This window comes from Varanus komodoensis, unplaced genomic scaffold, assembly GCF_004798865.1.
Source record: "Varanus komodoensis strain SLA01 unplaced genomic scaffold, ASM479886v1 scaffold9, whole genome shotgun sequence".
Classification (NCBI taxonomy): Eukaryota; Metazoa; Chordata; class Lepidosauria; order Squamata; family Varanidae; genus Varanus; species Varanus komodoensis.
Genome location: NW_025336598.1, coordinates 10,709,304 through 10,736,114, shown reverse-complemented (window position 1 = coordinate 10,736,114; position 26,811 = coordinate 10,709,304). Strand labels below are relative to the sequence as shown.

The window sequence follows — 26,811 nt, the reverse complement described above, 5'->3', positions numbered from 1 at the left end:
GCTACCACCCTCCCAAGAACCTTGCCCAGGAAGGAGAGGTTTGCAATTGGCCTAAAAATGTTGAGTTCTTCTGGGTCCACTCCTGGGGGTTTCTTCAGGAGTGGTCTCACCACCTCTCATTTTAGGTGGCCTTCTTGTAGTGAAGCATTAATCACTTCCCAGGCCCAGCTGGCAGCTCCCTACTGTCTGTATCCCAGAGATTAACCAGGAATTAATTAGGACCACCAGCCATATCAGCTGGAAAATTCTCCAGAGCGCTCTAGAAACCATCCAGATCCATCAGCCTCTAGGACAGACCATCTTAATGGGTCCCCTACCCCTGCAGAGAGGAAAATTCACCGTTAGTCTAAGTTCTTGTCAATACTGTTGATTGTGAATGAAATTGGAACTGTGACAAAAATCATTTGTGTTTGTTTGATATTTGGAAATCTCCTGAACATAAGACTAATATGGTACAAGAGCTCTCTTGAGTGTGAAAGTACTGAAAGCACCAAGAGTGAACCTGTAACTTTTGTGAATGTAGATACTCGCTATGCAGTAGAGAGATATTGGCAGGTAACATCATAATTTGTTCTCATCATATACTTATCAACTTCTTATGCTGTCATTCCACCAGTGATTATTAAAGCAGGTATCATTGTCCCATTCTTTACCTAAAGTGTGTACATTTATTTGGCTTGTGTAAAAGATTTGATATAGGGAACTGATTTTGAACTTCTTCAAATCATAAGACGATCACTTATTTATATAATTTATATATATTACATATTTATTTATATCCTGCACTTTTTCAAGGAACTAAAGGTGGCTGGCCTACATAATTCTCTTCCATGTCTCAGTCTTATCCTCACAATAACAACCCTGTGAATTAGTTTGGACTGGGAGTCTGTGGCTGGCCCAAAGTCACCCAGTAAGTTCCATGGCTAGCTGAATCCCAGTCCCGCATTCTTAACCAGTACACCACACTGGCTTTGTAAGTTTCCATCTTTTGCTTTAGCTTTTCTTTAAAAGCACTCGGAGATGAAACTGCATAATTCCTTGGTGCAAATCAACATATTAGGTAGCATGATCATCAGTTTCTATACTGATGAGTTTTCAAGTCAAACTGAACTTTTACTGATTTCAGTAGCAGCCCTTTTTGTAATAAGTTTATTTATTCTTAGCACTGAAATTGTTGCCTCATCTGTAGCCTTCTTAGGGAAGTTTTTCCTAGTGGTCTTTTCCATTATATCGTTATAACAACCTTGTGAGGTAGATTTTACAGATAATCAGTGAATGGTTCAAGATAATCCAGGGAACTTCATGGCTGAATGGAGACTAGAAGCTAGATCGCCTGCATCCCAGTCCAACATTACATGATGCTGATATAACTATATTTGCAATAGGGCTATTTGAGAATACCTTGTCTACCACAATTTGAAAACCCCTGTGGTTAAAAAAATCTGTCTACTAACATTTTTGGCTGCTGCTTTTTGTAGACACAGTGGTGCTTTATCACAGGATGTTGTACTTGACTCTCGAGGCTATGTTTCCAAAGCAGTTGCACATTACCGTTTGACAATTCACAGACAGTATCTGTATTAGGACCAAGACTGTGGGCAAGTTATCAAAATTATATATAATCCAGTGTAAGTTCAAATCAGTAGGAAACATATTATGTGCATTTTAGGAATGTAGGAAGCTGCCTTATTCTGAGTTAGACCCTTAGTCCATCTAGTCAGTATTGACAACACTGGTAATGGCTATCCCGGGTTTTACATGGAATTAGAGGAGTTTAAACCTCAGATCTTCTGCGTGTGAAGCATATGCTGTTCAGCTGAGCTATGTCCTGTCTCCATTTCACAAATGATTTGTTCAGGTATATGCTTGGTCTTTGAGAACTGGGTAACCTTTGGAAAGACAGATTTCGGATGTACACTATTTAACATACATGTCATCAAAATGATGCATTAAGCTAGAATCTTAGCTTCTATCCTTCCTGTGAATTGATATATTTGAACTTGTTTCTTTCAAGTATTGTCTTTAATATTGACTTTGTCTAATAATAATTGCTAATGTAGTACACAGATTTTATGCTTATCAGCATTTTTATTCATTTCTTGACTTTGTTCTTTTGTACTATCACAGCAGGCACCTCTTTTATTACTTTGAGGCTTGCAGGGGCCTGTTCTTGGTTTTACTATATGCTTGTAGCTAACAGTATGTCCCCTCCATCTTCATTGCTCTACTCAAGAAGTCCTTTATTTTATATCACCTGGAATCAAAGAAAATACATTGAAGTACAACTCACAACTATGAAACCATGGTCTTCAATCTATAGTAAATAAATATTTACAGTGTTCAGTCATTTTCATAATAGACAGGATATACTTACTGAAAATATGGATGCTTATGCATTTATGTATATTTCAGCAGTTATATAATGTCAATGGAAGGTTTTTTCCCCCAATCCTATTACCTTTAAAGATAATGCCAGCTTTTACAGTTCACAGTGCCATCAGTTTTAGTGGCTCCCAGTCCATTTCTGAGCTCAGTTCATAGTGCTCTTTCTGACCTTTCAATGTTCTGGATGATAATTAATGGTATTTTTAATAGATTTTGCTGTTTTTAGTAAATAATTTATTTGTTTGCATTTTGAATTTTTCATATAGGCTTTTCCAGAAATTGTTTGAAAAGCTGGATAAAATGCTAATAAAAATAAATACTCTGTATATGGAAATTCATGTAGGAAGCTCTCATTGTAGTTAATTGTGGATAAAGAGTAGGAATGTATGGATAAGGAAACTAGCAATACTGGAAGGAGAAGAGTAGGTCATCATTTATGACAAAGTCTGCCTCTGAACAAAGAATTTTCTGTCTGACCCCAGCCACCAGAAAGGAGAATGAAATATAGAAATATCTCAGAAGAACTCTAAGTTTTCTTCAAGGTGAAAATGAGGTAGAATTTTCTGCACAGAAAATCCACACTTTTGTTGTACTACAGAAATTGATGGTAAATGACTAAGAATTGTTAAATATGGCCAAATAAAATGGAATATAATTTTCTTCCATCTTATCTGTTGATAAATTTGCTCTGTAACAAATATCACAAGATATATCCTTATAATTGGAACTGGGACTTTATTAGATGTTTTCTACTCGGTCCTTGTTGTTGTTAGTCGCGGAGTCATGTCCGACCCATTGTGACCCCATGGACAACATTCCTCCAGGCCTTCCTGTCCTCCACCATCCCCCAGAGTCCACTTAAGCTCACACCAGCTGCTTCAGTGACTCCATCTAGACACCTCATTCTCTGCTGTCCCCTTCTTCTTTTGCCATCTATTGTTCCCAACATTAGGCTTTTCTCCAGGAAGTCCTTCCTTCTCATTAGGTGGCCAAAGTATTTGAGTTTCATCTTCAGGATCTGGCCTTCTAAAGAGCAGTCAGGGTTGATCTCCTCTAGGACTGACCAGTTTGATCGCCTTGCAGTCCAAGGGACTCGCAGGAGTCTCCCTCTCCAGCACCACAATTCAAAGGCCTCAGTCCTTCGGCGCTCAGCTTTTGTTGTGGTCCAGCTTTCACAGCCATACATTGCAACTGGGAAAGCCATAGCCTTGACTATACACACTTTTGTTGGCAGGGTGATGTCTCTGCTTTTTACTATGCTGTCTAGATTTGCCATATTCATTCATTCATTCATTTATTTAAAGTTTTTATATGCCATTCCCATTGCTACACAGCCTCGGGACGGCTCACAATAAGCCATAGTTTTCCTCCCCAGGAGCAAGTGTCTTTTAATTTCTTGGCTGCAGTCCCCGTCTGCAGTGATCTTGGAGCCCAGGAAAATAAAATCTGTCACTACCTCCATTTCTTCCCCATCTATTTCCCAGGAAGTGAGAGGACCGGATGCCATGATCTTAGTTTTCTTAATGTTCAGTTTCAAGCCAACTTTTGCACTCTCTTCCTTCACTCACAGCAAGAGGCTCTTTAGTTCCTCTTCACTTTCTGCCATGAGAGTGGTATCATCTGCATATCTGAGGTTGTTGATATTTCTTCCAGCAATCTTAATTCCCACTGGTGATTCATCTAGTCCTGCCTTTCATTTGAGAGATACTCTGTTTAGTTTCTATTCAGATTCCCTTTATAATTAAAACATAAAGCTACTTAAATGCTGACTATCTGTATGCCTTATGCTGGGAAATGTCAATTGGAGCAATAACAATTAAATTTTGTATTGTATTTATCGTAAGTGCTCCTTTTGGTGTGATTTTATAAAGAGTTCCTCTGTATCATTTGAGAGGTGGCACTTCTCTACATAATTTGGATCAATTTTGCAGTGTGCTTCTTATTCAGTCTCAGAGTTGACCTATCATGAATGGTGCAATATAGATATCTATTCAAGTGCTTATCTGCAAACATGTAGGTTTTTATGTGAACTGAACAATATAGAAATGCATCATTACAAAATAATAGAAACAAAGTTTACATACTCTATTTAATTGGTGTATTAAAAAGTGAAATCTGAAACGTGAAATACATTTTTAAATTTTGATATCTAACATGCAAATGATTTCACACTAATATATTTCTGCCATGTAATTATTGAATAAGGTAATATGATGACTGACAAGTGGTTCTCAGTCATCTCACTGTGTATCTAATATATTTATTTATGTTTGTTTACTTTTCTTGATCATATCTGCTCCTGAAGTAACTGGTTGGGGTGTATTTCTGTCTTGTACCCACACGTCCTGTGAATGAATGTATTTTACCCAGTCTTGTCCAGTGGCCTGGTAATTATTTTTTTAAAATATTTTATATAGTTAGAATGTTTCCTGCATAAGGAACAGTATATGATTCTTAAGTTTACAAAGAATATTATTTCCAAAATAATTATTCCCCCTTGTTATGCCATTAGGGGATGGAGTGCTAGATCTGTCTACAAAGAAGACAAGCTTGGAACAGTCAGTCTATGATGGATCATGTTCTGAAAATTCAGTGTCTGGGTAAGCAACATAAGCATTATTCTGGTTTATTTTAAATATACTAAGTGAAAATAAGGTGTGTACTTGAAGGCTGAATTCTTCTTTAATTGGTGTGTGTATAACAAATGTTGGCATATGCAGTTAGCTCTTGCTTTTGCAGAAGAGTTTCACTCATAATTGTGTGTGTGTGTGTGTGTGTGTGTAAAACTCATATGTTTCATTTTTTGTTTTTCACTTTTTCTGTTAAAGAAAAGTTATCAGAACAATCACCAAACTTTAGTTCATGTTGCTAAAAGTGAACTGAATGCTTATATACATAGCACAACCACAAACTAAACAGTAGGAAAAATGTATTCTCTGTGACTTAGAGATTTTCAAATTGGAGCCAAGGAAGAAATTTACATTTTAATATATTATTTTAGCTAGTAAGACATTAAAAACAGCTATTATCCTTACTGTTTTCTAAATAAAGAGAGAGCTCTTGATGGCCATTCTTGCATTTTGATTCTTTCTCTGGTATGTCGGTGTCATGCTGCTAAGACACCCATTCATTAATAGATGTTTAATATGCTGAAATGTACTATTTACTGAAATAAAATGAAGTAACATGTTACAATTTTGGCATCCTTCAATCAAAAGCAGACCCTTTTTGTCACTTGTGATTTTTGCAAATGTATGTTTTTATAGCAACTAACAGCCCAGCATCATTATTCCTTGACTTAAAATCTACTTCTGATTACATTTCTCTCCCTATCTGAAAAAAAAAACCTGATTATGTTTGCTAGAAATTAGAATATAAGTAGGACTTTAATTGCAAAATCAAAAAACTGGTTGGATGTCAAAGATATTTTCTGCTAGAGTTGCAACAAACTTTCTGTGTGGGGGTTGACTCTTTTATTACTTGTTTAGCGGTAACGTCACGTTTCTACTAACAAAACTCCTTTAGGATGGGGGCATTCAATGGTTGTTAAATTGTGTAAAGCAAAGTTTTAACTGTTACTCTGCAAGCATCTGTCAAAAGGGTATTGCAAGCAGATGAGAACGTTATCAAATACTGAGCTAGGATTTAAAGTTCTTGGAAGGGCTGCTGTAGAAGCTGGGGTATCATTTTGACACATGGTCCTACCAGAACTGTAACTTTTGCTATGGTAATCAATAGCTACCACAACTCAAAGACTTAAAAGTATCAGAAGCAGTGATGTTACCTAAGCAAGGAGTATAATAAAGGAGTGGACCCTTCCCTTCCATAGCTGTGTGAGAGTCTCTCATGCATCAGTTCACCATCGTTTCATTCCATCCATCCAGGAGACTCCACAGACACAGAGAGGACTTTGTGGAAAGAAGTGCTGAGTTTGCAGATGGTTTGCTCTCAAAAGCGTTGAAAGACATTCAGTCCGGAGCACTGGACATTAATAAAGCAGGCATACTTTATGGCATACCTCAAAAAACTTTACTTCTCCACTTAGAAGCCTTACCAGCAGGAAAGCCTGCACCCTTTAAAAACAAAACTCAAGATTTAAATGACAGTTGTTCTTATAAAGACAGTAAAGAAACTTGTGCAGTGCTGCAAAAAGTAGCCTTGTGGGCAAAAGCTCAAGCAGAGCGCACAGAAAAAAGTAAACTCAGTCTACTTGAAACCTCAGAATTAAGATTCCCAACAGCTTCCAGTTACCTCCACCAGTTAACTCTACAAAGAATGGTCACTCAGTTTAAAGAAAAAAATGAAAATGTACCATATGAAACATCAGCTCCAACTGTACAGTTAAAAATTCCTCAGCTAAGAATCAGTGCTGTTCCCAAACAACAGCCTGAGAGTGCAGGACTTCTGGATGTTATGTACCATGTTTCCAAAACCTCATCAGTTTTAGAAGGATCAGCTCTTCAAAAATTGAAAAATATACTCCCTAAACAGAACAAAATTGAATGTTCTGCATCTGTAACTCAGTCAAGTGTTGACACATATTTTCTGCATGGGGACCTCTCTCCTCTGTGTCTTAATACTAAGAACGGAATTGTTGATGGCACCTCTGAATCCACAGAAGATGGCTTGGATCGCAAGGATAATAAGCAACCAAGGAAAAAACGTGGTCGCTACCGACAGTATGATCATGAAATTATGGAGGAAGCTATTGCAATGGTAATGAGTGGAAAAATGAGTGTTTCCAAAGCACAAGGAATATATGGGGTACCTCACAGCACTTTAGAATACAAAGTTAAAGAAAGATCTGGGACACTGAAGACTCCGCCGAAGAAGAAACTCCGATTACCAGACACTGGGTTGTTTAATATAACTGATTCAGGGACTGGCACCTGCAAAAATAGCAGCAAGCCTATGTAGTTTAATTTGTTAGAAACGTATGTGTGTGTGTGTGTGCGTGTGTGTGGGTGGGCGGGTGGGTAGGGCTGGGTGTGTGCGTGCATGTGTGTGCGTGCATGTGCACGCCTGTGTGTAAACATACACACATGAGAAATAGATGTTCACTTAGACAGAAGACATGAAATTTTACAGTTCAGAAACCACATACATGCCTTTTTGAAAATAATTTTATTCAGGGTTTTCACTGTGGACAAAATGATAGGATTGATCACAATTGTGATAGTTTGTATTTAATATAATCCTTGTACAAATAAGTGAAAAAGATCCAGGTTTTCTTTAGTAGTCATTAGCATAAAATGTTTGGAATAACATGTATTTGTCATGTGAAACATTATTTTTACTGATGAAAAGTGACCCTAGCCATTCAATAATCCATCTTATTAAGGAAGTACATGATTAATGCTTTGAAGACAGTTAGCCTCTCTGAATATTTTCAGAAGTTTGAAAGAAACTGAAAATATATAAATCAAGGGAAATTTAAAGAGGACAGCTCCTGTTTCTTAACTTGGAAACTAACATGAAGTATTAGTTGAATGCAGAATTTTATATGGAAGAGAAAGCTCATCAAAGCTTGACATCTGATATAGATTAAAACATTTCCTTTTAAAAAGTGTGTGTTAGAATATAAAACTGGGTTCTTATAATTTTATTGTTGGTTTAGCAAGAAATTGGTGTTTACAAAATATATACTTGTGAAAACTGACAAATTTAGTGTAGGTATAGAATGATTAACTATTAAATAAGATGGAATACTAAAGGCATAAAATTTAACTGTTTTCCTTTAGTGTGGAAAATAAGCTAACTTGTAAGGGTTAAAGACGAAAGTTGGAATGCAGATTAGAGCATGTTCATAATGTGCACAGAATGAGCTTGAGAATGGTTATTTTGGTTTAAGTGTGCTGGTTAGTTAGTTGGTGTTATGACTACTTACATTTATTTAAGGATTGTGTAACACTCCTACTGAAAGACCTCACTATAACAGTAATGTATTTGCTGCTGTGACATTTCCAAACTTTTTCAGTTTATCAAAATGAACATCAGGTTTTCATTTTGGTGGGCCGATACATCATCACTTTGCTAATAACCAAATTTGCAGTTCAGGGTCTTGATAGAATTACAGATACAAAACAGTAAAACTGTTTTGAACTTTCAGTACTAGAAATTCTTGTATATGTACTGTTTGAATCTGGGCAATTCAGTTAGATATATAACTTTTCATAGAATCTCAGAGGACCAGTTATCTTTAGACTACAATTTTCAAGTGAACTTCAAAGTATTCATGTTGGGAATGATTCTTCCCTCTGGAGATAAACTCATAGGGTTCATTAGATTTGTGTTGCTCCCCTTCCCTCTACTAGCAAATGTGCAGGAATACTCCAGGGCAATCTGGGAGAAATGGAAATTTCTGTGCATCTCCCATAGGCCTATGCAGCCTCGCCCCTCCCCTCTGTTAAGTTATGCAAGCTGTGGAGCTAATGTATCTTCACCAAGTTAGAGGGTGGTGGGTTCCCTAATGATAAAGAACAGACACTCTGACCCAGCTTGCATGTAATGGCTAAATCTGTGTTAAACAACCCATAATTAGCAGTGGCTGATTCAGAGCACACATGCATGTTGCCTCCCACACTTTTCATCACTTCCCTTTTATATCCACTACCTGAAACAAACTAGGAATGCCCCATTCTTGGGTTGTTGTTATGACTTGCAGACCTAGCACTCTAGGTTATTAATGTGCAACAAGCCATGAGTTCAAGCTCTGTATTGTTTCAGAAAACCCTAGGTTATTTCAGAAGGCAGAAGTGAGTGAGCAGGTGGGAGCCCCATGCTTGCCTGCCCATGTGTACTCAGCCCATGGGTTGTTTGATTATGTGAGCAACCCCTTTCCAATTTCTGAAGATGTGACATGAGGGAGGAAGCACAGCAACAGAGTTCCCTTAAGTCTAAGGGATTCTTCCATGTGTGGGCAATGTGCTCTCTAGAACCTTTGGATATTATATATTGAGTAGCTTGGGTATACTATGATAACATATCTGCATATGAATAAAGACACCCATGGCCTTTTTCATTGGAATGCTTGATTTTTATAGGGAAGCTTACAATTTCCAGAAGCTTTATCTATTTTTCCCATATGAGTGTGACTGAACACATTTTAACCTACGTTTCAGGTAACATTACATTATTTCGACTTTGTGAAGTATATGATCTAAAATCACAAGTAATAATTTTTAAAGTATGCCATTTAACTCAATTGGTAGTGCTTCATAATAAACTAGAGAGAAAATCAGCCCATTATTATTATTATTAAAATTAGTGACTTAAAAGTAACAAAACTGTGTAATCGGTTTCTCTCTGTTTGGGCCCTTAGATCCATGCTGAATCTTCTTCAGCTCAATTGCATATTAGGACACAAATATTTTTAAAACAAGGTGTTTTATTAGGTAACTTAAGAGACCATCAAAGGTGTCAAGATCATATTTAATTTTAAAGAACTAAGCCATATTAGTAGAAGTATTAATTTGTTGCATCTTTCCCCAGTAGATAACAAAATAACAGATTTCACAGACCTTTTCTAGAATTTTACATGGAAAACTATTGGACCTTTTAGTTCATTGCATAATCTGCAGGCTGGGATCCAAAGAGCCACTGGCATTGTTCCACATGTACAACAGAGCATTTCCAACCCTCTTACAAATGCAGCTTCTTGCTTCCCCCAAAAGGTGTTCCTGGTGTTAAGGGGCTCTCTGAATCAGTATGTGATTGTGGAAAGGGATAATGTAGCTATATGGAATGTGGGAATTGTTTTTCTCACACTTGCACATGGCATCTTGGATCCCAGCCTTTTTTTAATTTCTCAAGACAATATTAGATTTTAGGCAGAGATGTATATCAAAGACAAGTTACAGTTCACTTTTAATATCATTTAAAAGGTGGCCTGACCAAAAAGTAACAGGATTCATAAAATCAGGGATCATTTTGCTATTGACTTTAACAGTGGTAGTTTTGTATGTAATATTATAATTAATTTTCAGCATTTTAGTACTTGTATTTATTTTTGGCCAGAAATAGTATATTAAAATATTTTTTGATAGTTTGTAGATAATGCTCAACCTGTACGTTTTAAAAAGAAACGTAATTATTTCTAATGAATAGGCTGAACCTTTAATTATACAACTGAGGAAAGGCAGGGAAATACATAACTCCCCTAATCCATCCCTAATGTACTCATTTAAAAGGTTGTTTAAATTATAATTTTGAAGTACTTTTAAAATTCAGTTACCAGTTGCTACTTAGAAATTGACAATTGTCTGAAAATTCATATTTCAGCAGACTTTTAAATGAAGGTGAAAGCAAACCCTACATGCTTTCTACTTATTTGAATGTTTCTCAAGTATTTTATATTAAAAAACAGTGCCTCTGTTTTTAGAACTACTGCTCAGTAAAGTTGTTTAAACCATTTCTGGTAGCTAATGACTATTTTATATTAAATTAAATTGTATATTAACTTTAGTGAGACTGATTTTTTTTAGTTGTTTACAGTACAAATACTTGTATTTGTGGGTTTTTTTAATTGCAGTATTTCCATTGTTGCAGTAATTTAGTAAAACTCTGTGGCTGCCTTGATTTTTGACAGATTTTGTTAATAACTGATTTCTAGGCAATTAGTTCTATTTATGCATAAATCAATTGCACTATAATTCATGAATTATTTATTACAATATTTTCTAATGAATTCCATGTATTTGTCTTGTGTTGTAAATGTACTGTAATTCTGTTTCCTCTTTGTGTTGTTATATTTCTAAATCTGATTGTATGAATTTGTTACTGTGTTTCTATGTTGTAATTTTTAGTAAAGCACTTCAATGCTTTTGCACATAAATTTTCAACACTGCTGTGTGATTGATTTGCTCATTCAGTAAAAAGAAAATTACTTTAAGTTGGCTTATTTGATTTACTCCATGGGCATAATTGCATTGGTGTAGCAAGGTAATAGCAACAATGATAATAGCATTTTTATACATTTAACAATAAAGCACAAGCATTTAACACATGGAAAAACCGTTCATATTTGGGTTTGACAGATGGCAGATTCATGTCATTTCAGTGGGATGTGTACAGGAGAACTTCCCAATAGATTGTGCCCATGGGTTGTTAGAGTTAAGTGATGGTAGCAATATAGTACTCAATATTCTACCAGTTCTCATTGGCAGACCTTACAATTCATTGACACATCTGTAATCAACCTCAATTTCCAATATTCCATAGATGAGTGTATTTATTTGTACATGTATGTATTAATAAATACATGTTACTTTGCTTAATTATATACAATGAATACCTTTATAAACTCTACCATGTGGAGAAATACAGTATACAGGATTAGAGGTGAAAATGTTTACAATTTTACCTTTGATATCAGAGCAAAATACATATGTTACATATGTAACCTAATTCAGGCATGTACACCTTATACAACTTAAGAGCTAGTTTTTGTATAGAGAAAAGATGCAGAAAATTCAACAGAAAGCTATATATGCATTATACATTTTCTCCCAATATGTACCCACCTCTATATGGTTTCTGTCACTGAGAGGAATAATATCTTTATGCTTTTTAAAAGTCCGGTTCTCTTCCATTGTTGGTGCCCTAATAACATGAAACATGTCTTTATGTGCACCTCCAACAAGTAATGCTTGAGGGATATATTTCCCCATATGTTGGAGCTCTGAAAAAATTCATTTAAAATAAAAACATTGCATACATATGCTTGCAGAAATTATTTATGACATGGAACTTTGCTTGTATTGTAGCCTAGTTATATTTGTGCACTTATATATGGTGCACACATCACAATAAGCTACTCTGGATTATTCACCTACAGGGCTCCAACATGCACATTGGCCACCATTGATCAAGTTTATTTTAGGCATTTGTTTTTATATATTTGAGGGCTGTTTAACTCTCAAGTAACCCAAAATGGGTTGTTGCATAATGCAACAAGCCACGGTGTGACCTCATCATAACTTGCATATTCAGAATGGCAGCCAGCATGCAGTGCAGGATCCTGCAGCTGAATTGATCAATAGTGACTTACTGAGATGTACAAACTAGATTATTGGGATTCATTATACAGATTTATAGGACACCTCCTTAAACATAAAAGGTTTACAAGATGGCACATTTTATGGTGAACTTGCCAGGAAACTATTATCTAGGTCTACCCTGAATTTACTCTCAGTTCAGGTTTTTTGAGAAGCCTCTGGATTTCCTGAACCAGATGCAAGAGCCTGACTTTATTATAGCCCCTATCTCCTGCTCTCTGAAGAGGTTGCCTGCAAATGTGTAAATGTTTAGACTTGATGATACAGAAGCATTCTAAAAGTTGTATAGTTGTGGCACCTGTTTGACATCAAATCTTTTCTTCCAACCCTTCCTGCAGTGCTATCCTGATCTACAGATACCAGTGTACACCAATTGCACATTAACATATGTACAGATGAATTTTCCTTATAAGGATTCATATTATTACTCTGTCTACACCACTGTTGTCTAGGTTGACTGGCAGCGGTTTGTCTAGAATAGCAGGGCAAGGTGTTTCCCAGGCCTCCTGCCTGAGATATTATAGCTAGGGTTTGGGCCTGAACCTGCAACCATTTGTACGCTTCAGGACATATCCTGAACTGCTGCTAGGCATGCTCAGGAAAGCTTGAAACACCCTAAGAATCTTCTCTATAGCTTTGGCAATGCAGGAACACTAATTGTTCTGGAGGATTTTTAAAAATCAAGTAACTATAACTGGGAAAGTGTAGTTGTGGAGCAATTAATAATTTTTTGGACAAGAACAAGATACCTTGTGAGTTGAGAACAATACAGAATTTACATGTGATACAGTAGATGCATTAAATTTAAACTTTGAAATGTGTTTGTTTGCATTCCATAAGGTTAGAGCTATAAATACTGAATATAGAAAACTGATAATACAAAACCTTAGTGTCATGTTCAGAGTTTGGTGATATGTTTGAAAATGCATACTTTTCTGGAACAGAATTATAATAATAATATATTTTTATACTTAAAGTATTGATAGGCATTAATGATTGAGGTTGCAATTAAACAACTTGGTTCTTAAATTTATATTTACTTTTTGCTGTGAGTTACTAACTTTTCAGTTTGAATTAATCATTAGGTAAGTGGTAACAGTTTTTGATATTCTGTAGTTAAGGAAAATATTCACTGCTTATTTTAGCTGAAGTTTTCTTTAGTTGCAGATCTTTATAGTATTGAGTTAAATCTAGAGAGGAATATGTATGCCTTCCAGACATTGTCAGGCTATGATTCCTGTCTCCTCATTGAGCATGATCAGTGATTCTTGATGATGCAAGTTAAGTCCAACAGCATCTGGAGGGGAACAGGTTGCCCATCTCTCATCTAAATATATTTGCATTGATTTCATGGACTTTTCTTGTACATCAGAATACATGCACATGTAACATTTCAATTCCTTAGTAGTACAATGAACTTTTAAGATGACAGGCATCTTCATGAAATTGTCCCAATTTACTTGTAGCTTGTAAATACTCCTAAAGAGTTATCCATTCATTTTAATTAGGGGTGGGTAACGTGGGGTAGCGACAACCTTTATTCAACCCCTGAAGTCAAGTTTTAGTGATAGTTGTTGCAAAAAAAGACAAGGTGCACAGGGAGTGTATGCTTTGTTTTAATGCAAAATTGACTCCTGGTGTGTGGTGAGGGGAGAATAAAGTGCAGATTGTCAGCATTTCAATGGCCCTGGTAGATTCAGGTGGTTAATTTTTGTCCTGGAAACTGGCCTGAAGTGAAAGTCTCTGTTTTAAACAAATAGCAACATTATTCCAGAAGTGGGATACAGAATTACCTTTGCCTTTAATGGCAAAGTCCTTCATTTAAAACTTTATTTGTAAAGGATGAATTAAAGTGCGTAGGACACAAATTTCTGCTTTTGGTGCAGATTTAAAAAGAAAAGAATCTTTTCACAATGCTATCTGCAGTTGATTGCTTTGTAAAGAAAATATGAAAATACTACACAGCATCCTTTCAAACATGCTTTCAAAATTCATAGAGCACATTATTATGAGTATAATTATAATATTTTTGATAAAAGATTGCATTTCTGATTCTTCAAAATTAGATTTAACATTGATTTGATTCACATTTGCTTCAAAAATGGAATGGCTTTACAGATGACTAATTTCTACAACATATAACTCTTATTTACTTGCATGTACCTTAAATATACAGGGTCACATGGAATACAGAGATGTATCAGGATTATGAAAATATATGTAATTTTATTCTAAGGAGTACTCCTTGAACTAGCACTACGTATTTCTTCAACATCCTGAAATTCCCTCTCTGTATTCCATTTGGTAAGTTTAAATGTTCTCCCGTTCCATTTGATCATGTACATTGTCATGTCCAATAAATGCAAGATGTGTACATTTTGCTGCATGTATTTGTAGTGGGAAGCCATAAATAAATTGTGTTTTTTTTGCTGTGTTGGGTAAATCTCTTGACAAAAGGTACATTTAAGGTACATGCAATTTCCTAGTAAGAAAAAATTGCCAGGTGCAAAATAACTTGAAGTGCTATTGATTTCAAAAAACTGTACACATATTTAAGATATATTTGGGATCATAAACATAATGTGTCTATTATGTCAATTAAAATATGACCCTTGGGTAATACAAAATTTATTATTTCTGTAGTTCTAGACTGTTAAATGAGGTGCAATTAAATGCATATTTTATATCAAAAAACTTATCCTACCAATATTTTCTGTTTGCTTAACATTAGCAAAATACCTGATTTTTATATTATTTCTGTATATTGCATATACAAAACCTCAGCAGAAGTTGACATTTTAATAATGAGATATAATTTTGACACCTTAGCATAAATAGCCTTCAGTCATATTGAGCCATATTTAACTGTAATTTACGTTTTGTTTTGATCTGCTTTTTGTTTTCAGTTCAAGTACAACAGCTGGTGAAAAATCAGAGGAAACACCTAAATTCGAAAGAGGAAACTCTGCTTTAAGCAAGGTTTTGGCATCATTATGCTTGTATCATTGCCATCAGATTTTAGCTATGTTGAAATTTTTGATCCAAGATCAGTATATTCATGCAGTTTGCAATTGCCAGTTGCTGAGTACTGTGTATTCTGAAACATCTGAAGATGATGGGCACATTCCATTCTGCAGTTGTGATGTCCACATGGTAATGAAAAGATGCTGTTTACAAAATCAAAGACCAAATACTTGTTTACCACCTCTACCAGCCTATGGGAAAAATAAGGATTGTTTGTCATGCCAGTCTGTGGCTGTTGGATATTTTAACCCTGTGGTAAACAAAGGGAATCCTGTGCCTTGTAGTTCTCATGGATGCTGCATGAAGCAATTACAACTGTGTACACATCTCTTTTCAACTGGGCAGAAGAATAACAAAGCTTGCAGAGGACGCAGCCCTTCACCACCTCCATTATCTCCTGTGGAAGCTGATGAATATGATTCTTTGGAGGAATTGGTTGAAGGTTCTCTGGCTTTAGATAAAAGACTTGAAATGAATAGTAAGCCTCCATCTCTCTTGCCAGCTGAAAAGGCTTGTTCAGTGTGTGAACAGAAATATAAAGTATGTATCAAAGAAGTATCTGGCAACTTGGATGAAACCTTTCAAAGTGCAAATCAAGTAAATAGCCTTATAAATTCCGATAAACTTGAAAAAGCTGAAAATGCTAGTGCATTTCAGGATTTAATGGATCGAATCAACGAGAAATTAAAATCAATAGAAACCACTGAAATGGTAAATCCTACAAAATTATCTAAAAGTGATGGGAGATCAGATGATATTAAATTACGGAGCTTCATAACATCTCTCTTACACGATGCTAAAGTAAATGATTACAATTTTATGGAATTATTGAACCAGTATGACAAAGAAGTGGAAAATAAAATTATCCAAACAAGATTTCGCAAACGGCAAGAAACCTTATTTGCAATGCATAATTCACCTGATTCATCTCTGTTTAGGCGACAGTCTTTGCAAATCAAGAGGGAACTAGCTAGTCTTGATGAAAGCTTCATAAGAAAAAAAGCAAGTTCAGAGAGAATTACAAAGAAGCCTACAAAGAGCGACAAACTATCAGTGAACAAAATTGACAATCTTATGACATTAAAAGATCTTGCCTTACAAAATAATGAAAATAAAGAGAGCCTGTTTTCTCAAACAAACTCACATTCTTCGCCAATATATCAGGAAGCGTCACTAGAACTACCTCTGAATAATTCAGAAACTAATTCTGGTTTTATGAAATTTTCAGAAAATAATTCAGCATCCCAAGCTAACTTGGCTAAACTACATGGAAGCTGTGGAGTTGAATTATGTATGGATCCGGTCCCTGTAAAGGCAGATCATGACAAGATAACAGATAGGACTAAACATAATATTATTCCACCTATGTGGTGCTCAGTATACGTAACAAACAATTTTTTGTTTCAAAAATCCTCAAAGATAAAACTTCCTCTCTGTATAGAAGGAGATAAAATGCCTAAAGATTTTCAGCCCAAAACATGTAGCAATGAAGATATAAATAAGATAGTACGAAACACAAATCTTCATGTTGTTGTAGAGCGTTTGGAAGATACAATAAACATGGCCCAAAAGACTAAAACAACATTGTTTAATGGTTATAAAATATCCAGCAAGTTGAAAGACCTTCATAGCTGTGATGCTAAATCTAAAAGTGGCCTTCTCATTAACATGAATGAAACTGGAAGTAAAGGACAATATGTATTATCAAAAGGTCATGAGCCATTTAGCAATAATAGCAAAAAGGAATGTGTTTTGAAAAAAGATGTATCAGGTGAACCGTATAAAAGCCTTTTGAATTCCCCAAACTTTGATTCAGATGTATTGATTTCCAATCATAAGGACTTGCAAACAAATTCTGATCCTGGTGATAATTCACCAATGCTAACTTACACTAGTCCAATAAAGCTTATGTTCCTTTCAGAGATTAACAGCAGTGAAGGAGTCAAATATACACTAACCTCTGTAAAAGATTCTTCTAAGTTAAACATTGATCTTTTTTCTGCTGAGGGGAAAACAAGTCTCCTGTCAGAAAACCAGTTGGAAGGAAGAGATCCTGCTAAAAATGTTTCTATTGATGAATGTCTCTGTAGTGAAAATACTCTAAAACAGGATGTAAATTCTGTCTTTCCTGCAATAGTTGCTAATGAAACAAATGTTGATGAATGTAAGCCAAATGAACATGTAGATCAAAGTAGCAATGGATCCTCCCTAAAAAGAAAACCTGGCCGGCCCAAAAAAATAGGTCCTCAAGTTGTGAAACAGGTTAAGCGGCCAATTGGGCGACCACCAAAGCCTAAAGTAGATATTTCTGAAAATGTCAGTCATATGAGTGAATCTATTAGTGCTAGGAAAAATGCCAGCTGTAATTCAGAAATTCTAAAGGAGGATAACATTAACAAAAATATTACTGTGACAGTTGTCTTTGGAAGATCACGAAGGACCAAGAGGTGTGTTTCTGAAGGTAGCCTAAATGTAGGTAGTGTGGTACCAGGTGCTCACAGTGATTGTGATGCTATATGTGAATCTGCTCAAGTGAGACAGAACTCAGAAAACAAGAATGATTTGCCAAAAATAAAAAGTGTGCACAATTCTACAAGAAAAGAGATCTCCGGATCTGGTTATGAGCATGTTAGACCTCTGGAGAGCAGCCCAGTACTACCATCCCATTGCAGCAATATCATAAGACCAAATCAAAAGCCTTTAAATATAGTTAGAAAACCTGGGAGACCAGCAAAAGTGAAAATATCTGGCATATCTGTGACTGTTAATCAGATTTCATCTCAGGAAAGAAAAGTAAGTATTAACAGCTGTCTGCCTCCTTTAGAACAAGAGACTGTGTTAGAAAAAAATCCATCATCTAAGAAGGATGATAAGCAGTGCAATCAGGGTGTTTCAAAAAGCTTTTGGAATGATGCAAGTGAGGATTTGTCACATGAGAAGGTTGCAGTACCCTCCAAAAAGCCTGAAATCCCTTTGAGGCAATCTCTTAGAGACAGAAGACCATCACTGCCTTTCTTACATTCTTTGGCATCTTCTAACCCATTATCTTGTAGACGTGCCTTTCTACATAAATCATATAAACTTTGTTTGAAAAGTGCTAAAGATCAAAAAATTAAGAATCACTCCAATCTGACATCCAAACATACCTCAGTAAAAAGGAATCCAGAAAATGCAAAGAAATATTATGAGAATAATACATTCAAGTCCATTAGTGAAATGTCATCAGATCCCATAATTTCATCCAATTCTTCCCTTAGGTGGTGGGATCCTTCCATTTCAAATGATTCATTGTTACAAGAACTTAACAGTAGATATGACCAGATAACAAATACTTGGTTGCATGTGAATGGAGAAGAATTTGGAAAATGTCTGTATGACAATATGGAACAAGACTGTAGTGTGAAAGTATCAAACCCTTTGGACTCTTGCTTTTTACAGCTTGAAAATTCCCCTATAAAAATGCTTTTCCAGAAAAAATGCAATATAGATGAACTGTGCACATGGTTTATGCAAACAACAGAAACACAGTCACTTTCATTAGTGCGAAAAGCAAATGCTCGAAATCCCTTTGAAGTAATTAGTACAAGGCAATTTAAAATGGGAGCAAGACAATATGATTGTAATACTAGTCCTTTGAGAAAGCACTTTAAAAAATTTGCACTATCCACACCTTCAAAATCAGCAGGAAAGTTACAAATGCTACATAAAATAGTCAGGTCTCATGTCTTAAACAGGAAACGTAACTTCACATTAGCTAAATTACAAAGAACCAAATTTGAGAATTTGCAGCATGATCGGTGGAGACAAATCAAAAAATTGTACAATCATGGAACAAGTGACTGGAAGTCCAAAAAAAGAAATTTGCGATTCTTCTGCCAAAGCCAATGTTTGACTAATACAAAAAGGAAAATTGACAGCAAAATGTGCATGAACCATGGGAATACTGCAGTAGAAATTCAGTCACCCACAATTTTGATAGAATCTCATAGAATCACTTCATCAACTGAAAATGAAATCAGAGATACATTCTTTCAACAAAAAACACAATTGTCTGACCTCAGTACAAAACCTGGCTTAATAAGTAATTATAGGCCAAGCACACAATCAGCGTATTATAACCAGCAAAAGACTGGGAAAGCACAGTCCCCTGGTGAACTTGGTGAAGGGACTTGGAAAGGCAAAACCTTTAAGGATTGTAGAATATTTTTGAAGAAAATCAATCCTGTTGAAGAGCAACATTCTTTTAATAAAAACCTTGCTGTTTGCACTCCAGAATCCATTGATCATAGTACCAGTCAAAGCTACTTTCAGGAAAAAGGGCATTGTACTTTGAGGTCCCATTCTGCAAAGCAAACCATACCTGACAGGTGTGAAAAGGATGCTGAACCATCTAAAGGAGGTAAACATTCCAGCTTTGTTAAAGGGCTGCATCTTGAACAAAACAGCAAGAAATCAAGCAAACGAGTCACCTTTGATGATGGCCCTACTGAGGTTCCTAAAAAAATTAATAAAAGGAGGAGGACACAATGCAAGCTCACTGACCTGGATATTAGAAAAAAGAATAAGAGACGATTATGCAGTGCTGGCCAAGTATCAAGTTGTTACTCAAAGTACCAGCTAGGTAAGTTTGATCTCATCTCCCCCTCACCCCTTTACAAATTCTAATAAACTTACAGCCAGATGGAATAAACAAAATACTTAGTATAGCAACGCAGTAAAAAAAGAAGTCTTCAGGAATACTGTGATCCTTAAGTACACAATGCTGAAAGTGCAGTTTAAATGATGAATTGCAGTGTAAAATAGAATTTTCAAATTTGTGATGAAGCGTTTTAACAAATTCTGTGTAGAATCTGGAGGAAGCTAGGTGTACCCTGTTCTATTTGATTTCAAGGGAGTGAAAGAATATGAATTCTCTGATGTGTGAAATTTGATTGGTATGTGGAAAACAGTTCCTTCACAGATTGAGAACTATATATGTATGGAATGTATGTGTCCCTATGGCTAGAATCCTGCATCCCACAAGTTAGCCAGTCTGCATGGTTGCCTTAATTCAATTGTAACTATACATGCATACACAATTGCCACAGTTATCTTGGACACACCCAGTCCTGCACTGGGATGGAACTGTGCTCCTCTCAGCTCTGAGAGTCAGAAAAAATAGTGTTGACCATCTTACAGGCAAGTGCATGCACACATTCTCATGGTATTCCTTTGTGCAGGGATCTTTGAAGCTGGCAGGGTGGGACTACTAGAGGCCATCCTTGGCTCTTCTTTTTTTTCTCTAGATGGGCTTTTCAGTCAAGAAAGTGTGCTTTGGTGAGGGTGCGAAGGAGGTTGGAGCACTGTTTCCTACTTCAGAAGTGGGGTTCCAAGACCATAGGGTTCACTGTAGGGTATATTAGGTACACAGGAAGGACCCTAAAGAAGGCACAATTTAAAACATCATTAACGGAAAAAGGCATGTGGGGAGGGAGATATAAGGTAGAAAGAAACAATAATATAAATTGGGGAAACAGCTAAATTGTTTTATAGTAACAAGCTGATTGAAAGGTCCTTTACTTTTGACATCTTCTACCCCATTTTAGGCTTAACGAGGCTGTGTAGTAAAATAATTTAAAATAGTACAATTTGATCCTTAAATTGAGCAAGAGATGAACTCTGTGTAGTTGATTCTCTTTTCCTTTATTGTATTTTTTTCCCAAGAATCAAAGTGCTGTCTAAACACACTGCAAGGAATTAGGGGAGAAATTATCTATATTTGGGTTTGTGGAGGACTTTGTCTTGAATGAGTGTGCTCAGTTTGAACCACATTGAAAATACCATAAAAACGTGGGTTATTCTCATAAAATAAGAGGCCCATTTTTATGATGGATGTACAAAGAGCTCTCTCATGGTTGCTGTTTTTGTTTCTAGGCTAGGGTTGCTAGATTGCAAACCAGAGATTATGCTTGTTTGCTTAAATACCCGGAAGCACCAACAATTCTAGCTGCTGTGCTTCATGCTCCTGTTGGTCTCATGGCTCATCTCCTCCTGCTGCCTATTGCAGCAAGCACAGTTTGGGTTTGACTGTGCCAGGGTAGCTGTAGGGAGAGTGGAGGAGCCAAGGAACCATTGGAGGACGGGCTGAAGATGCAGTGGCTACAATCCCCACTGCTGCTTCGGAACACTGAAGGAATAGACAGAAGCTCCAGATTGTGATCTAGCAACTACAGTAGGAAACATGCACATACATGTTTAAATTGGCAAAAAATGATGCTTACTATAAACAGATGCATCTTGAGGGATAACTTTGTCATATGCTTTTAAGAAAAAGAATCCTGATAACTTTTTCATAGTCGTTCATTATTTCACCTTAGAATTCTGTTGTGTTTGTTGTGGTGGTGGTTTTTTTGTTCTTTCTCTGTTGTTCAACATTTCCCATACATTAGCATTTAAAGAAAAAGTATCAAAGTTCACTGGGCAATTCTAAAACCAGGGCAGACATCATTTCAGATATGCCTCCATTTGGAGTTCAAAGTTCTGTTTGTATCAACTTGTAGCTATACAATTAGAATCTCCTACCCTCTTCTGTTTATTGCAAGAAAGTACCCCCCATTCAATACCTTAGTCTGTAAGACTGATCTTTTTATCAGAAATGCAAGAATATGCAATAGTCTCAGTAGTCTGAGACACTGAAGAGAGGGATATAAAAGCTTTAAATAAAAATAAAATATATGAAAATGTCATTGGTAAAAAGCACCAGTAACACAATGTAGGGTATACAGGTTACAGTACAGAGTTCTATTATCATATTTTAAACAAATGTTTCAATCCTTTTAGGAAAGGAAGTTTACAATCCTTGTTTCATGACCTGCTGTAGGGTCCAGTGTAAACAAAAGGGCGAAAGGACTTTTCTAGCCTGTCCCGCTTTCCAAACTCACTTGGGTTTCTAAAGTGCCAAGTAAGACCAAACCCCTGTTGGGAAGGAGGATGAAACTTGTCTGACTTTCCAACATCCCGTTACATACAAGATTTCTGGGGTCCATCTACTGGAAGTCATTGTCTCTTCTATGCCAGCAGATCCATCCTTCAGGTTATTTGATCTACCAATTTTGCCTTGGTAGACTGCTTGCCACCAAGGACTCTTGCCCACTGTGTCTTGCTGTCAGCTGCAACCATTCCAGATAGAAAAGCTTAAACCTCATGTTTTGCTTATGGAATAACAGGCCAATCACCTGTTCAGCTAATTCTTTTAATCAGGGATTAAGGTTTTAATTATTTATTTTTAATTGAATTCAATTCAATTCACATTGCAATTCGTGTAGATATTTCTTTATTCAGGGGGGGGGAGGTGTTGAAAGATGACTGCCCTGTGTTAATAATATTGGTATCATTGTGTTATAAAGCATCACAAAGAAAATCACAACAGAGGCTCTTAAAATCTGCTGTTGCTTTATTAAACTTTGAATGCCATTGAAATCAGGCCCTTTGACCTTACAGAAATTTGTTCCTTCTTCTGAAATCTGGCATGGTGGTTCAAGTGTTTCTCTTTGATTATTAAACTAGAAGCAAGGACTGAGAGCATGACAAGTCTGATCTGTCCTGCTCAGCATCCTGTTCCTCACATTGACCAGCCAGAGAAGCCCAAAAGCAGGGCTTATGGACAGCAGGATCTTAGCAACCTGTGTTTAGAGGCAATGCTACCTCTGATTCTTGGGTAGTATATAGCAAGGATAGGGAACTGCAGATCCTCGAGAAATTTGGTCCTCTTGGAATTCCAATCTGTCCTTCCAAGATACTCCAGATGACATGACTCCTTTCCAAGTTTTGCACATTTTTCTGCATTCTGAACTATTGAAATTCCTCTCCTAATTCACTGGCAAAAAAACCCTTTAAATTAAACTATGTGAGTGTTTTAGGTTTTTTGGCCCTGTTTTATATTTTGTTCATGGCACAACTAAATTCAGCCACTGAAGTGTTTTCCACCTCTGGCATATAGTCATCATAAACAGTAGCCATTGACAACCTTACTCTTAATGAATTTGTCTAATTCCCTTTCAAAGCCATCTAACTTGATAATTGTCACTACATCTTGTAGTAGTGAATCCCATAGTTAAAATATATGATTATATGAAGAAGTACTTTCTCTTCCCTGTCATGGACCTCCCACCATTTAGCTCAATTTGATGACCTGGGCTCTGGAGTTATGAGAAAGGAGAAAACCCTCTCCCCATACATTTTTTCCAGGCCATGTGGCATCTCTGTTTTATACATCTCTGTCATGTTCCACTTTGCATTTTTCTAAGCTAAGAAAAGTCCCAAAGATGGTAACTGTCCTTTACAATTGTTCTTTCTCTGCAACTGTTGGTGCAGCTCCTTGGTAATTAGGATTTTTTTCTGAACATTTTCCCAGCTATGCAATATCCTTTCTGAGATGCAATAACTGGAACTGTACTCATTATTCCAAGTGTGGTCACACCACAGATTTATACAAATGTTGTAATGTTCTAGGCAGTTTTATTTTTGATTACATTTTTGGATTTTCCCATTTTTACAGGTGTCACACACTTGGTTAGTGCTTTCATTTCACAACCTCAAGTACTCTTTCCTGGTCAGTCACAACATAGTGTATACGTGAAGTTACAATGTTTTCTCCCATTGTGCAACACTTTACACTTGTTTACATTGAACCACATTTGCCATTTTAATGCATTCTCCCGGTTTGGAGCAATCCTTTTGGAGCTCTCCTCAACCACTTTTATTTGTATCACCCTGCATACTTGAGTGTCTTCTGCAAAACATTCTCTACTCATTGCTAACTTCAGATGGTTTATAAAGAAATTAAAAGAAGTTAAAAAGCCCCAGTCCCAATGCAGATCCCTGGAAACTTCATTTTATACATCCTTTCATTATGAGAATGTTCCATTTGTTCTTCTCTCCAAGAAGGGGGAGGCAGGCCTTCCTTAGTAATTTACTGCTCTATAAGGGGACCTGGCCTCTTACAGATTGCAGACCTTTGCTGAGGAGGGACTTTTTCAAAGCAGAAAAAGTACTAGTGGATCATGGGAGCATAAGAAAAATCATGCTGGATCAGGCCAAAGACCTGGCCTAGTGTTCTGTTCACATAGTACTTATGGGAACCACACGCAGAACATGCACACAAGAGCATCCACCCATTTGTATTTCCCAGTAGCTGCTATTTGGAGTCCTGTTGCCTCATGCTAGATGTTATACGTGTCATGACTGATAGCACCCACATAGGTAGCTTTATACTCCATATGTTTGCCTACTCCCTTTTTTAAAGCCGCAAAAGCCCTGATAACTTTTCATTAAGTCTTGCATTGTTTCTGTGTTGTGTTTACATTTCCTTGCAGAAGTAACCTCCCACCCTCTGACTTTTCCATATTTTGTTGGGTTATTACCTGGAATTGAAAGGAATTTAATTGGCATTGTTTCCACTTGATGTACATGAGATACACAACACTGTGTAGGTGTAAAATATTTTTATTATGGCATAAAAGTTAAGGAAACAAAACAAAAAACTGGCAATTGTTGCTTGCATAGGTATCCCCCTCCCCCGATTCAATGCTTTATAGAAGTACCTTTGGCTGCAATTATAGCTGTGATCATTGTTGGGTAAGTCTCTGTCAGCTTTGTGCATTTGGATCCTACCATGTTTTCCTGTTCTTCCTGACAAAACTGCTCCATTGGTGAACAGCAACTTCCAAGTCTTGCCACAGGTTCTCAGTTGAAAAGTCTGAACTTTCTAAGACATTTAGGTTCATGTTTCTAAGCCACTGCAGTGTTACTTTGGATTTGTGTTGCGTGCATGGTCATTGTCCCGCTGGAAGGTGAACAGCCCAGGTCCCTTGCACACTTAAATAGGTTTTCTTCTAGAATTTCTCTGTGCTTGGTCCTGTGCATCTTGCCTCAGTCTTAACTGGTTTCCCAGTCCCTGCTAAGGAGAAGCATCCTTCCAAAATGATACTGCCACCACCAACAGGAAGTAACAAGAGATTGTATCTGTCTTTTACCCTCTTAAGAGTGCATTTTTAAGAAAAAATGAACATAGAATAATTAGGAATTGCTGAATAGAGCTGTCATGGACAGGACATTTAAGACAGCTTTCATCCATAGTGTCAGCATAGGTTGAAGATTGACTGCACATAACAGCAATATCAGCTATACAATTTTTGTTTCATAAAATTCTGTAACAATCAGTATATTATGGATTGATGTTTTGTATTTTTTTCTGAAATAGCAAACTTAAATAGAATAGTAGTAGGTATGATATAATGAATTTGGTTATTGCCAGTTCCCAGGAAGTGGGATAAAGATGTCCAAAGGTTCAATTTGCCTCACTAGTCTAAGCAGCTTAGGGTTGATTTCTACATTTGTTCCATGGCAGACCCATATTCATCTTGCCCTACACTGGATGTTCTAGTTGGCAGCAGCCATCACAAGACATCAGTTTTGTTAGTACAGTTTTCCTAGTTAAAATTAAGAAAGGAGAAACATGATTAAGGAATACACAATTATGTATAGTGCAGAGAAAGTGGATAATGAAACATTTTCAGCACTCTTGCCCCTCTCATTTGAAGGCTTATATGTGAAGTTTCAAGCAGCCGCACCATAATGCAACTACCAATGTTCTTGCTTTATCACAGTAACTGTTAATAGGTATCTTGCATGAATCTGTTGGCTTGGAAGAGAATTAAGAATAAAGCCTTTGTTTTTTTGCCATTTCTCACATACTAGAACCCAGTAGGGTGATCCCACAGAGCTGATTGGTGGGAGGTTTGGTCCATATACAAGGAAGTACTTCACGGAACACATAATTAAGCTATAGAATTCACTTTCACAGGATTAATAACAGTTGCTAATTTAAATGGCTTTAAAAAGCAATTGGACAAATTCATGGAAGGATACGGCTATCAATACCTACTAAACCTGGTAACTCCTAGTCCTCCTGAGGGCCAATTGCTACCTCCAGTATCAGAGGCAGTATACACAAGTTGTGGAACTGGAATAAGGTGGCATGTAATGGGATGTAATTAGATTATCTGCATTAGGTGTATAACTGATGGCGGAATGCACCCAAGAGATAATACTGGTCTTTCTTGTCTTTTGAGAATATGAATCTGTTCTCAAAAGATGAATCTATTAGGGCACACACTTACAGCCTCTTGATAGCATATGGCCATCAGCTTATTCAGAGCCCCTGCTCCAGAGCCCTGCACTATCAGGATTGGCATGGAAAGAACAGCATACACTAAAGTCACAACTGGGCCTACGGGGGGGACATGCAGGCCAGAGGGCAGGGAGGGAGGAGGCTGAGGCCAGGCACTTAGCCCAGCTGCTCTCCCAG

At 36.7% G+C, this 26,811-nt stretch overlaps 1 protein-coding gene and 1 long non-coding RNA gene across 7 annotated transcripts in view; one reads left to right on the top strand and one right to left on the bottom strand.

Annotated features, from left to right (window-relative positions):
- The window catches only part of LOC123017262, a 731,707-nt gene that overhangs the window by 185,824 nt on the left and 519,072 nt on the right, over positions 1-26,811 (bottom strand). The gene's annotated exons all lie outside the window — the stretch shown is intronic.
- The window catches only part of LCORL (ligand dependent nuclear receptor corepressor like), a 94,962-nt gene that overhangs the window by 61,400 nt on the left and 6,751 nt on the right, over positions 1-26,811 (top strand). For 5 of the 6 annotated variants that reach the window (XM_044418496.1, XM_044418497.1, XM_044418499.1 and 2 more), the window contains 2 exons: positions 4,898-4,985; positions 15,347-20,085. In XM_044418496.1, the coding sequence (XP_044274431.1) occupies positions 4,898-4,985; positions 15,347-20,085 (4,827 nt within the window). Of the gene's footprint in view, positions 1-4,897; positions 4,986-6,269; positions 7,345-15,346; positions 20,086-26,811 lie in introns of those variants that run through there. The other variant, XM_044418502.1, reaches the window with a different exon arrangement.